The following is a 14,838-nucleotide window of genomic DNA, read 5'->3' on the forward strand; positions in this document are numbered from 1 at the left end:
CATTATCTTATATTAGTTAAGAATTATAGTAAGAATATATGGTTACAAAACAGATATATCTACATACATATATCCAAAGGGCTAAAAATTTTTAAATTATATTAAAGTTCACTTGAATAATGTGCATTGCGGGTATAGCCCTTGAAAGAATCCATCATACTTCTTGATTTCATCGACATGAAAATATTGAAATATTGCAGGATAAAATTTTAAAAACTAACATAATTGACAAAAAGGACCACCAATTCAGCCTACGACTTAAATTGTCTATAATGTTAAAAAAATTTATCAGAAAAATAGAACGAAAAATATTTTAAATATAAAGTTTAAGCCCATCAGGTGAACCTTTTCAATGAAACATACTCAAGAGAAGAGATGAGGAAAATTTCCTTTGCCAAAAACGAGATTCTATTCTGATATTCAATATCGATTTCTCCGCTTCATCTACATCTAGATCCGCCACTGCTTTACAAACTTGGCTATATCTAAAATATCTTGGCTAAAAATATATATCCGATTGACTTGAAATATAGAAAAATGCTACCTACATGAAAAAACAAAGAAAAAAAATTATGATATTAAAGCCATATTTTGGGGGTGTGATTTTATTTCCGTCATTAATGTCAAATTTAAGTAATAGTATGCACGTACAGTGTCCCAGTTAGACTGCGGGGAGTCGCTAGCTAACTGGCGCCTCACGCATGTTATTAACTCAAAATTTCACTTCATTTAGAAAAAGCTTAACTTGCATTTAAATGTTTCATTTATCGTGGCGACTTATGCATATTAAATACATAATCATGCCATGGATGGGAGGAGAGTCTAGTACATAATATTTAAATTTACGAACGCTAATGAAAAATCAACCAGATCGGGCGAACATGTGTGCTCATTAAAAAAAGAGAAAAATGAAATGAAACTTCATTCAGTCCCCCAACAATAAATAAGCAAAAACTGAAAACGAAAAAACACAAAAAAAAAAAACAGGAAAATTTTGAAAAGCTTTCATCGAGTCGAACAAACAAGTCAACATGATTGTGAGTTACAGTTGGCCAGTTCGATTTATTTAAAACAGAAAAGAAAGGTGCTCGGTTAATTAGTTCACATCTATGTAGGTGCAGGTTTTTATTTTTCTTCTCATTTCAAATGCCACAAAACATAAATTCCATTGGTCTATTTGAAGTTGAAGATCAAAGCAGAAGCAGCCAAAACAGCGGACAGATGTTCCGGCTAAGATTAGCTGCAGGTGCACGGTTATTTGTACATACTTGTTTAAACGAAGAAAAAGATTCTTAACCTCTTTAAATTATTTAATTAAAACTGAAAAAGTGACTGACACTCCACTTACATTTTATGTACTATGTGCCCCTCAAAAAGGTCTTTGGCTAACCATAAAAAGCGACATAAAAAAGAACGCCCATTTACCTGAACAGGTACCTTTACACATATCTACATATGTATGTTCCAAATTGAAAAAGTCCAGCGAAATGCTAATTAATAATTGAAAATTCTCAGCACGTGCCTCTTTCATTGGCCAAGTTCAACAGTGGGCAAAACTTAGTACACTTTATCAGCTGAGTATCTGAAGATTTCTAGATTAGTTCTCATATCTCATGACTCGCTTTGCACCTGTTTATACTTCCTTATTCTTGTGATAAATATTATTCCTCATACTCTTATCTAATCGAAGCAATATACACTGTATACACTCTTAAGCAATATCTCCAAGTTGTCCCGTAACAATGAACATTTTTTGTCAGTTTCGTAATCGTAAACCTATACACTCTGGACGCCGGGTGGGTGCTCCTGATGGAATCCAATTACTTTTTCTGACTTTATCGACACCTTGTTAAATGGGGGCCCGTTAACATATTTTATTTCCCCCTTAACTGAATTATGCTATAAATCAGTTTGATGATTGCTATTATTCATGCATTGTAATTATACGAAAATTGTATTTGTTAAAGATAAATGCAATGGCATGATCAGAATTTTCTTTTCGTGCGTCTGTGTAAACAATTTAACACACACCCAGCATTTAATTTGTTTAAGCTATGTGAAGTGTACATCATATCCAATGTCTAATACCATTTATGATTCCCAACTATTTCAGGCGGTCAGTTAAAAACTAAAAATGGACAAAAATATGTCTTCAATGGTCCACCATCGGGCGTTTATGTATCCAAACCTTGTTTGGTTGTTACCGCTTTCATAATGGTTGTGATTCTGATATTCTCGATTCTTATCACCTATTTCGTAACATCACATGGCTTGGGCAAGCCGGAAGCCAACCCCAGGTGAGTAATCAGTTGGGTGTTTAACCCTACCCTAACCCAGAGTTGAATGTAAATCAAAATCAGTTAAGGACTATTTGGGTGTGGTTGTTGGTCAATTTGGTTATTATTAAACGTTTTTGGCAAACGGAGCGTGCTAATTGACAGTTGAACCCCATCTGACCTCAATCGAATGTAAATATAAGCAAACAAAATTATTGCTTTCGACCTCTTCTTAACTCAGATCCATTTCAAGGCGCGGAAGGGCTTGGCGTCTTTTTAAAAACTATTGTTTAAAGTATATTCCCACTTTCAGCTACATAACCGCCCAAGCTCAATCGAAGGAGCATCCTGAGGGAAATTCAACTTCAGTGGCCACAGCCCAATTTCATGTACCAGATTGGCTAAAAGATAATTTCCATACTTCAACGTCATCGCCAAATCGCATTAAGGATGAAGAAAACGTTGTTGTGCCACCTGTTGTTAAGGAGGAGGAAAAAACAATAGTCCCACCAGTCGGTGATATACCCGTAGTCAAGTCAGAGGGCGTCAACGATGATGGCGATGATATAACAAAACCAACAGATCGCCTCCTTCAACTCCATGAGGGTTGGCGTCCAATTCATTACAGGTAAGACAGAGACGATTTGTATATCATTTTGCACTTTATTTAAAGTTTAGAAGATAATGAATAAATATCCGGCACAAGTTTCATTTGATATCACAGGCAAAGCACGCTTCTCCTCAAATTTCAAAGAGTTTTTTTATACCTAAAACTTGAGTTTTTAATTTTTTGTATACCAATTTCAAGTGGTATTCTATATAGTATATAAAAATATAAGTTAAATGGCAGCATTAAGTTACACGTCATGCCAACCCAATTGAAGTCATGTTATATTCTCTGACATTCCTTGACATTTTGGTCACTCATTGCAGTTGTAGGTCTTAAAGTGGGTCAAGGATTCTTAGGTTCCAGTTGAGTAAATAGAAATTGTCAACGACGTTGACACATGACCACAAATTGTGGCACTTACTAGCCCCTGCAGGAGTTAGTTACCTTGACCTATCCAGAATACAAAGCAAGAATGTGAAATTGTCAACACTCTTAGATTGGGCAGCTATTAATAAGGCTCTAGACTAATCCTCTACATTTTTCTCAAGTTCCAAATGTCTTCTACTGTCTTTTGACTACTTCTGTCTCTCAATTTTATCCTATTCTTGGATATGAAAGTAAGCACACTTTAAAATTAAACGCAAACGCGGCATAGATCAGAAGACAAGATCACGCAATACGCCGACAGTGGGCATGACCCAATGCGCCAGATAGTTAGAGTGGCTAGATATGAGGATCTGGTAGAGTGTTAATGCTGTTCAGTAGGCAACTTGCCGCATCCATTAATATAATTGACATAGAAAACATAAGACGGGGTATTAGTTTTGCGCCCAGCATGTAGTCTCCAAAGATGTGAATCTTCTGTCTGTGCAGTGGCAAGTGCAATGCAGTTCATACGGATCGATGGCAACTGATTTTGCAGCTGGGTGATGGTGATCAAAGCGTTGACCATGCCCCCAGCCTCCGCCATGAAGACAGCAACAAGGCAAATTGCTTAAAGCTCGCTTCCTGGTTGCCCCAATGCACATTGCACATGAGCGCATTGTAAACCAATCGCCTCAATTAAATACAAGACAAGAAGATGTGTGATACCCATGGGGTCTGCCCCCTTGATGCTGATGCGGCTGAATTCTTGGCATATGTTTGCAAGCTGTGAGGGAAAATTGATCTTCAATCTTTGCACGCTACTCTAACTTCTTTAGAGGGTCCATCCAAGTCATCTTGCCCACTCAGAGAGGACTATCTAGATGTGTCATAAAGAGCATGAGAAATTCGTTATTCGACCATACATTCCGTTTATCAATTTACATTTTCAATTCTTGTTTGCTTTGATTGTTGATGCACTTTATGGCATGCATAGCATTTAGCCATCGCCTCAGAGCCAGACTAATGGCAAAATTCATTCCCCAAAAATCTTGCCCAATATCAGGCCATGCATTCTATTATCTGACTGATTGATTGACACATTTTTTATTGAAGCAACTTGACATTTTTGGCAGTCATTTGCAAATGTTTTTCCTCACTTGGTGTGTGTGATGCTATTTCTATTCGATTTTTAATCTCTGGCTTGTCTTGTTTGCTATTTGCAGCATTGTCATTGAGCCAAATGTTGAGACATCGACTAACAACGGAAGCCTGGTCATTGAGATCGAAAGGGATGCTAAAATCACCAGCTGGGAGCCCATTGTGCTGGATGTGTATAATGTAAGCATTTCCAATGTTCGAGTGATTCGTTCACTGGAGGGAAATGAGACGGATGAAGTGGAATTGGATTTCGATAGTGATTATGGGGAGAACAATGACTCATTTGTGGTCAAACTAAATCCGTCCTTGGCCAGTGAAACCCAACTGAAGATTGCACTGAGCTTGGACTTTGTCAGCCAAGTCACGGACACACTTCAGGGAGTCTACAAGACAAGTTACATCAATCCGGATACCAAAAAGACAGAGTAAGTTGCCTAGAATAGACTTCCGGTTGGCTAACTAACAATAATTTTCTTCTCCCTTTGCAGATGGATGATTAGTACACAATTCTCGCCAATTGATGCACGACGCGCTTTTCCCTGCTTCGATCGGCCCGACATGAAAGCCAATTTCACTATAAGCATTGTACGAAACTCCAACATGAGCATGGCTCTTTCCAATATGCCCAAATATCATAGTGACACACATCGATTGGGCTATATACGTGATGAGTTCATGACTACACCCAAGATGCCCACATATTTGGTGGCCTTCATTGTTTCCAATATGGTTGACTCACAATATGCCAATTCGGATGGTCAACTATTTCCACGAGTTGAGATTTGGACACGGCCCAATTTCGTGGATATGACCAACTATGCCTATAAGATGGTTCGTAAATTCTTGCCCTACTACGAGGAGTACTTTGGCATTAAGAACAAATTACCAAAAATTGATTTGGTATCTGTGCCTGATTTTGGTTTTGGAGCCATGGAAAATTGGGGATTAATTACGTTTCGTGATTCGGCATTGTTGGTCCCAGAGGATCAGGAACTGGCGTCTTCTTCTGAACATATGCAGTATGTGGCACAAATAATCGCACACGAGTTGGCACATTTTTGGTTTGGAAATTGTGTGACACCTAAATCTTGGGATGACCTATGGCTAAAGGAGGGATTCGCTTGCTATATGAGCTATAAGGCATTGAACCAGGCCCATCCAGAATTTCAAATTATGGATACCTTTACAGTTCTAGAGTTCAAGGAGTCTATGCAACATGATGCGGACAACACTTCCCATGCGATCTCCTTTGATGTTAGGTCAACCAGCGATGTGAGGCGAATCTTTGATCCTATTAGCTATTCCAAGGGTACAATTCTGTTGCGAATGCTTAACTCCATTGTGGGTGACGAGGCGTTCCGTTCTGCCACCCAGGATTTGTTAAAAACGTTTGCCTACGCAAATATCGATCGCAATGATCTTTGGGTCTTTCTCACCCGCCATGGCCATGAGATGGGAACTTTACCCAAGGAACTAAATGTGAAGAACATTATGGACTCTTGGATAACTCAGCCAGGATATCCGGTTGTCAATGTAGAACGACGTGGTGCTAATTTAGTGCTTCGCCAAGAGCGCTATCTTCTGCCAGCACGTAATCCATTGGATAAACAACGATGGTTCATACCAATCACATTCGAAACTGATGATTTGCACAAGGGTGATAATATACCAACACACTGGTTGACCAAAGATCAGGAGGAGCTTGTCATTCCCGATGTATTTACCAAAGAAACGAATAACAACAATACTGTTCTTTATTTGAATCTGAATCGTCAAGGATACTATCGTGTCAACTACGATTCGGTCTCATGGCTAGCATTGAAAAAGAACTTTACCTTATTGCCAAGGATAACACGAGCTCAGCTACTGGATGATGCACTTCACTTGTCGCAGGCGGAGTATTTGCCCTATGATATACCGTAAGCTTTAATATTTTAAGAGTTTATTAAAAGGCTAAACGATGTCTGTATCTTTCTCAAACAGTTTAACCTTCCTCCTGGAGTTGTATACATCCGTTGATGATGAACTACTTTGGAGTGCGGCCAAGCCAGGACTTAACTATCTCATTTACAATCTGAAACGCGAACCAGCTTATGAGACTTTCAGGGTAAATTTTTATTCCCATGAGAATAATAGTTTTTGTTGTCTTTATTAATATTTTCCACCTTCAGGCTTTTATGAAGTTTATAGTTCGGCCCGCCTTTGATCACTACGGCTTGAATGAACCCGATAACGAGTCTCATCTGCAGTTGAAACATCGCGCTTTGGTGGCAAACTTTGCCTGTAAATTTAACTACGATCGCTGTACGCAGGTGGCACAAATGAGATTCCGAGAATGGATGCGGGATGCCAAGAAAAATCCGTGAGTTTCTGTTCTTGTATATGAGGAAACACACATCTTAAAAACTTATGCTATATGATTTTACAGCATCAAACCCAACCTGAAGTCGGTGATTTATTGTACTGCTTTGTCAGAGGGTTCATATCCGGAATGGTATTTTGCCTACAAACAATATAAGCGTACCACCAGTGCATCAGAAAAGGAAGAGATCCTAACGTCATTGGGTTGTACGTCTAAGCCATGGCTTTTGTCCAAGTAAGTGGCTAAAAAACGCACAACGAAAAAATTGAGTTGTAATTTTTTGTATTATCCTTTTGCAGATACCTCAATATGACCATCAATTCGACCTCTGGCATTCTGAAGCAGGATGGCGCCTTGGCCTTCCGAGCTGTGGCCACTAATGCCATTGGCTATGAGATTGCTTTTGATTTCCTACAAACTAATATCAAAGAGATTGCCGATTAGTGAGTAGCTAACTAACGAATAACTCGAATTGTAAGCCAAACTAACTTATCGATTTATAAACTTTGCAGTTATGGCGATGGTTTTTCCACCTTAACCGAAATGATCAAATCGCTGACCATTTACATGAACAAAGATTATCACAAGCAGCAATTACAACTTCTAGCCGCCAATTGCCACAAATTGGGTCTCAAGGCTGTTGAATCAGCAATCAATCTGGCTATGGAACAGGTCAACGATAACATATATTGGCGAACACACTCGTACGATAAGCTTAAATCTTTTCTTGAAAGTATTGTCAGCGAGTTCCAGATTAATATATTCTAGACTTCAAATTTAACTCTACCAAATATTCGAGTTTTGTTGATTTCTAATCATTTGAACAGCCTCAAATTTATTTTTTAAAACCAAAACTCTCTGATCCAACAACAAAAACGAATTATTTGCGAAAAGTGATATAAATATGTAAGTTAGCCAACTTAATTTAGGGTAACATACTTAATTCATACATTTACTTTTTGCAATTGTATATTATTTTTTTGTTTGTTTTATTTTTATATCTACGGCCGGGCTCCGTTTGCTTACATTTGCGGTATTGTAATTTATTTCGCGTTTACTATAGTTCTTACGTTCCTATAATAAATATATATATTATGTATAAAATAGTTTCGCCATTTCATCTTTTATTCACATTATTAATATCCATCACTTCATTCCTATAAAATGCTGCTTAAGTAAAATCTATCTGAATAATAATTTAAATCATTACTTACATACAGTCTACATATTAGAACATAAGCCCGTTCCTAGCACTAAGTGAACCAAAAATTTATATATACATACATATATATTATATCTCGTAGTTATAGAACCGCACTATTGAGGTCTCCTAGAAGCACATACTCTACATATATGATGATTATGTGAAACACAATCGTGTGAAATGCGAAAGGAATGGCCAAATGATGTTGTTACAGATCAGTGTCCTTAAATGCATGGTTTAAATGTTGCTAAAGCAAACAAATACACACAAAACACAAATATACAATACATGAAAATATATATTTATGAGTGTACAAGTAGCTCTTATTAAACATATGAAAATATACGTATATTTTATAACACTGTCATAGCAAATCGCTTATTGCACTATTGTAACCATGTATATATAAGTTTTAAAGCCTATACATAAAATTGAAAAACGAATAAACTATGTAACATTATTTTAACAACAGTTTGTTTCTTTTGAAAACTATAATATGAATTTAAATTATATTTAGACAACGATGCTGGTTCAAAAGCTATGGATTTGACTATACATACATGTAGGATTTACTTTATCCCGGTTTATTTATTACAATATTATTAAAGGATGTGATTTCCTTGTTAAGTCTTATATTATTAACAATGTTTCTTTGTGTTAAGAATACATATGTATATTTTATATTATTTAAATGGCCTTAGTGATAATTTGGGTGCGCGATGTGATCGAGGCGAGAGTACGATTGCGAATCAACGCTTCTCTTTATTTGCCAATGAGTGAGTCGACCAGATAGGTACGGCCGCTGCGTGTCGTTCTGTCTCGCTCACTAGCTACTGCTCGATTGCCATGATTATGCCCGCCTGACACTTCATTTCCTACAATCGGCTGCCCTGACAAGTCATTCGACCCGAATGATCCTAGCCAAGGCTTCATAAACTCAGCCACTGTTGAGGTCTTACAAGGTCCTTCACCATCGCCAACTTTCTCAACGTCGTATCGACCGTGCCTATTCACCTTCGTGACTTTATACGGTCCTAAGTATTTACCTCTCAACTTTAGACCTGTCCCATACTGCGTACGTTTAATCGCCACTAACTCGTTTAAATTGTACTTTCTTTCCCATTTCCTGTTTTTGTCAAACGTCCTTTTCATTTCCTGCTGTATATCATTAATATTCTTTCGAGCCTCCGCTCTAATCTCATCACGACCACAGTCTAATTCTTCTATTAACGAATCGGTTATCAGCTTTCTTATTTCGGGATCATCAGGACTACGCATCTCTATTCCTGTCAAATTCTTAAAAGGTGTAACTCTTGTACTTCTTGGAGCAGTATTATTAACAAGTTGTTGCACACGACCAACATACTTGTACCAGTTTCCCTCATTCTCTTGGCTTAACTTTGAAATCATTGGAACTATTATCTTATGCATCCTTTCTACTTGGCCGTTGCCGCGGGGTACACCTGTTGCTATCAGTAAATGCTGTATATCCTGTCTGATAAAATACTCCTTAAACGCATTGGATGTGAAAGCTGCTCCCCTGTCAGAAATTATTCTCACCGGGTTACCAAAAATTATCGCCTGCTTTTCAAGACAACTAAGTACTTCATCGACTCCTGTTCCACGAGTCGAATACAACCATACAAACTTAGAGAACCCATCAACAATAACAAGTATATGATTGTAACGCTTTGTTGTGACCTCCATCGGGCCAACGTGATCAATGTGATATGTCGTCAATGGCTGATCTCCTTTGCTTATTGGCATCAAATATCCTTCCTTTTTACCGGTTTTGGCATTAACAATAAGACATTCCACGCAACACTCAACAACACGGGCTACCTTTTCTTTTAATTTTGGAATATTGTTTAAGATTAAACATCGTGTCCATCTGAAGCGGCTTCACCAAATCAGATGCACCAAGAAATATACACAACGAAACAAAAACATAACACAAAAATTAATCATAAAGATTCATATGACAATTATTGCTTAAAACCAAACAAAACATGCGTCCACACTCTGTGGGAAAGCACTCAAGATTTTAAGAACGGCGCAATATCAAGTCGCCCACGCTGTGCATGATATAAACAAGCATTAATATAAACATTAGAGTAAGCATTTTTAAGAACAATTGTCGCCTCTTAGAGTCTAAGAATTCTTTGATGTACACAAGACGTTTGTTAATAAAATCAGTTCATATTTTGAATTCAAGTGATGAAGTTGGGCTTTCAGTTTTTTGCGGTGCTGAACTCCTCTTCAAATATAATACGATTTTTCAACGATATCCTGAGTCTTTCTAGCTCCAAAATGTCCTTGTTTGTGTGCAATCTGTATTATTTCTTTTTCCATCTGCGAGGGAACGACAATAAGTTCTTGATTGGGGTCCTTTAACAATATTTCATTTTCAATGTAAAAATCTTCATATCCCTTCTCCTGAACTAAACTCCTGATCAATTTAGTCCAATCATCTGACAACTGTGCTTCCCTCAATCTATGGGTTATGGTGTCGGTTAGCAGAAAACAAGATAAACGGCTCAAAGCATCCACATGCCGCATCTTTGAACCTGAACGATGTTCGTTCTGATAGTCGAAATCTTGTAGGTACATTGGCCAACGTGCTACACGTAACGGAACTTCTTTCTTTTTCATTGTCATCGTGAACGCATTACAATCTGTAACAATCTTAAATCTCAATCCTAGCACATATACACGCCACTTTATTAATGCTCCAATAACTGCTAAAACCTCAAGTTCATACGAATCATACTTCTCTTCACAAGGATTAGTTTTCCGACTCATATATTGTACCGGATGAAATAAACCATCTTCTGAATCTTTCTGTAAAAGCGCAGCTCCGAAACCGTGTTTCGAGGCATCAGTGTGAATCTCAGTGTCTAGCTTAGGATTATATAACTTTAAAACGGGACCTTTTATCAATGCTAACTTCAATTGCTCAAACGCTACCATTTGCAATTCTTTAAACTCAAACTTTTTGTCTTTTCGCAAAATGTCCGTCAAGGGCTTAGCTGTTACTGCGTATCCTTCGATGAATCTACGGAAATACGATGTTAATCCCAAAAATCGTTGAACTGACTTCTTGTCATGTGGGATCGGGAATCTTGAAACAGCATCAGTCTTCTCCTTACTTGGCTTAATACTTCCATTTTCAACTATATAGCCCAAAAAATTTACTTTACTCTGCAGTATCTGACATTTTTCCCAGTTTATTCTCAACCCATTTTCCGCAGCTATCTTTAACACTCTTTTAAGTTTAATTAGACCATCATTCACGTTAACACTTAATATAATTATATCGTCCATATACACCACTGCATCTCCATTCTTCACTGATTCTCTCATTACTGCCATTATAAATCTTGTAAAAACTGCTGGAGAGTTGGATATTCCGAATGGTACATATAGGAATTCATACTGACCATTCTGAGTTACGAATGCTGTGTACTTCTGAGATTTACCCTCAACAGGAACATGGAAAAACCCGTTTGTTAGATCTAGAGTAGTATAAGTATAAATAAACTAACGCACTTTGAAGTTTTTCTAATACGGTATCCATCTGTGGCATAGGAAAATTATCTCGGACCACTTTCTCATTTAGCTTTCTGTAATCGCAGCACAAACGCTTTTTCCCATTCTTCTTTGTTACAAGTACAACAGGCGAAGCATATTCGGAAAAACTTGGCCTTATTATCTTCTCCTCTAACCATTCTTGTACTGTACCATCAACAATTTTCTGATCAGACTCTGCTAGACGCCTTGGATGCTGATAAACTGGCAACTCATCTGTTAGTACAATCTTCATTTCGATAGGAGTGTTTGTATTTCTAATAGGTTTGTAACTTTTAATCAACTTCTTGACTTCACTAGCGATTTCTGTACTGATATGCTAAAAGTCACTCTTGATTTCCACTTCATTCTGTTCTGCACTGTGCATACACATACTTTCAAATTCCTTAAACAACTCAGCACAAGATTTATTTGTTTTACACAGTGATTCTTTTCTCTTGATGCTCACAAACTTTGTACCTTTCTTTGTAACAACCAAATCGACATGATCTAATATGGTTCTACCCAAAATTGCCTCATATGCCATGTCTTCATCAGGAACGATATGAAACTCGACTTCCATCTCAATGCCATCTATCTTGACACTTATGCTAAAACTACCAAAGGTCCATCACATGACTTCCACCAATGCCTGTAAGGCTCTTCGAATATCCTGTTAATGATTTAATTCCAAGTTCGACAAACACGCTTTTACGTATGAGACTCAAATTTGCTCCTGTATCAATTAGACCGTTGAACTTAATCGACTTATAAGTTACTTCTTTCAACTCCAAACCCGAATCAGTAAATTTACCTGATGCTTTTACTAATTTATCATCTACAACATTTGTAGTTTCAACTTTGGTGGTATCTTTTCTCTTACATTCAAATGAGCGATGGCCTGTTTTGCCACATTTAAAACAAGTAAACGTTTTCTTGTTACAGTCTCTCATCATGTGTGAAGGATCACCACACTTAAAACATTTGCGATCACCTTTTGTTATCGAACTCTTCTCTCTATTATCTCTACCTTGCTTGTGAAAAGATAACTCCAATGTTGTTTTCTTTGAGGACTTCCTAGGATCATAGAAATTTGAAGTACGTCTCTATTTGAACTTTCAACCCATCCACGGTTCTGGCTTGATACAATAATGCCTTATTTGCTCTCAGGTCTGGTATACCTTCTACGAAATACTCGATTAAACTTTCGTCATCCAAATCGATCGGCTTTGCGATTTCCATTAACGAATACAAAAACTCATACAAATTCTCACCTCTCTTCAACTGTCGATTGCTTAGTCTTCTATGAACTTCGGCTGATGAAACCTTTACTCTGAATTCGTTTTTCAAAGCTATTTGCAGGGACTCCCAACTACAAATATCTCTCTTACTACGTATAAACGACAATGCAGCTCCCTTTAACAATTGTTTTGCATACACAAAAAGCTGTAACTGACTCCACTGTACGGTTAAAGCGCATTCCTCTAGCTCCCTGGTCCATTGTACAACATCAATCGAACCTAAACCGCAAAACTCGGAAACGCTTCCCTCCACATCTTTTAGTGTGAACCATGACCTTTGCCTATCTGTATCGGGACTTCTCGAATTGTTCTAGCCGAGGCGAAATCTGCCTCCTGCCCGTCATTCTCAGTTTCTATTAGATCGTAATGAGCGAGTAGACGCGATTGCAGCTCAGCTTTAAGGCCTGTAGTCTCTAGCCCTAACTCTCTCAATTTAATGCGCAACTCTTCAATACGCAAAGTTAGAATATCACCTCGATCCATTTCACACAATTACAGGTATAATGCTTAACAAGTTAGCTATTTTAATGTATAGTTAGTATCAATCAATCAAATTTGTTACGACTTAGCAAAATTAACACACTATGTTAGTGTAGGTCAAATTGTGGTAGGTTATGGTTAAACTCAGACGATTCTTAGAAATGTGCTCTGTGCAGCTCGCATCAATTTCGTCAATATTTCTGCCACCGGTCTGGTTTCGTCGTGCAAGCAAAGTAACTCACACTCAAGACAATAATTAAACAGCTCACCCGACTATAGTCGTCCTGTTCTATGGAACTCGTCTGCTTCTTGTAACGGTTTGTGTTGTCCGCTCTCTTTTGGTTTTCCGCTTCCACAGTGAACACCAGTTATCATCAACTTCGTGTCCGCTGTCTGCTCTCTCCGTCTGTCAGCTTCCACAGTGAACACTGGTTATCATCAACTTCGTGTCCGCTGTCTGCTTCCTCTGTCTGTCTGCTTCCACAGTGAACACTAATTATCAGCAACTTCGTGTCTGCTGTCTGCTTCCACAGTAAACACTAGTTATCATCAACTTCGTGTCTGCTATCTGCTCTCTCTGTCTGTCTGCTTCCACAGTGAACACTGGTTATCATCAACTTCGTGCCCGCTGTCTGCTCTCTCCGTCTGCTTCTTGTAACGGTTTGTGTTGTCCGCTCTCTTTGTCTGCTTCCACAGTGAACACTGGTTATCATCAACTTCGTGTCCGCTGTCTGCTTCCACAGTAAACACTGGTTATCATCAACTTCGTGTCTGCTGTCTGCTCTCTTTTTTCCTCTCGAGTCACCACAGTTCTCGTGCCGCTCTCAACTTCAGTCGCCGACTTTTTGCCTAAACGGCGCCAAAATTCTTAGTGACGCTCTTCTTGCGTCGTCCGACCGCTCACCGTCTCACCGTCCACTCGTCGCCTCTCGTACAGTCACACCAACTTCCACTATTTTTGAACTTGTAGTGGTTGCTTCTTGTCAAATTCGTTCGCCAACAACCTTGATTTTGTATATATATTACACGTTAATGCATGCAATTTTAACAATTTTCTGTTCACTTGCGAACTTCACACACACACACACACAAATTTCACTTATTGTCTTGGGCCAGAAATCTCGGTTGAGCCCCCAGTTTGTAGGATTTACTTTATCCCGGTTTATTTATTACAATATTATTAAAGGATGTGATTTCCTTGTTAAGTCTTATATTATTAACAATGTTTCTTTGTGTTAAGAATACATGTAAGAGAGAGAGTTACCAGACAGCTGGCAACGTACCATTCCAGGCTGTTTGCTGGGTAATACGTTTGGGAAGCAAGTGTTCGCTGGGAAAAAGGGTCGTCAGTTGGAAGTTGCTCTCGTTGGTCGTCAGCCGAAGTGAAAAGTTGTATCGAAGTTGTGAAAAAGTCGAGTTAAATCTATTACTTGCATCATATATATTTACTCTGTATTATCATGAACCTATTAAATAACTATTATAATAAACATTAAATTAATCTAAACCTTACA

At 38.1% G+C, this 14,838-nt stretch overlaps 1 protein-coding gene across 4 annotated transcripts in view; it reads left to right on the forward strand.

Moving 5' to 3' along the window:
• Positions 1–8,442, forward strand: part of LOC6651651 (aminopeptidase N) — a 31,876-nt gene extending 23,434 nt beyond the window's left edge. For 3 of the 4 annotated variants that reach the window (XM_023180877.2, XM_047010239.1, XM_002072987.4), the window contains 9 exons: positions 2,114–2,297; positions 2,590–2,904; positions 4,476–4,835; positions 4,899–6,329; positions 6,394–6,517; positions 6,582–6,772; positions 6,839–7,006; positions 7,072–7,215; positions 7,285–8,442. In XM_023180877.2, the coding sequence (XP_023036645.1) occupies positions 2,114–2,297; positions 2,590–2,904; positions 4,476–4,835; positions 4,899–6,329; positions 6,394–6,517; positions 6,582–6,772; positions 6,839–7,006; positions 7,072–7,215; positions 7,285–7,540 (3,173 nt within the window). In that variant the 3' untranslated portion in view covers positions 7,541–8,442. Of the gene's footprint in view, positions 1–2,113; positions 2,298–2,589; positions 2,905–4,475; positions 4,836–4,898; positions 6,330–6,393; positions 6,518–6,581; positions 6,777–6,838; positions 7,007–7,071; positions 7,216–7,284 lie in introns of those variants that run through there. The other variant, XM_047010242.1, reaches the window with a different exon arrangement.
• Positions 8,443–14,838: the final 6,396 nt, after the last annotated feature.

This window comes from Drosophila willistoni, chromosome 3R (assembly GCF_018902025.1).
Source record: "Drosophila willistoni isolate 14030-0811.24 chromosome 3R, UCI_dwil_1.1, whole genome shotgun sequence".
NCBI classification, from domain to species: Eukaryota; Metazoa; Arthropoda; class Insecta; order Diptera; family Drosophilidae; genus Drosophila; species Drosophila willistoni.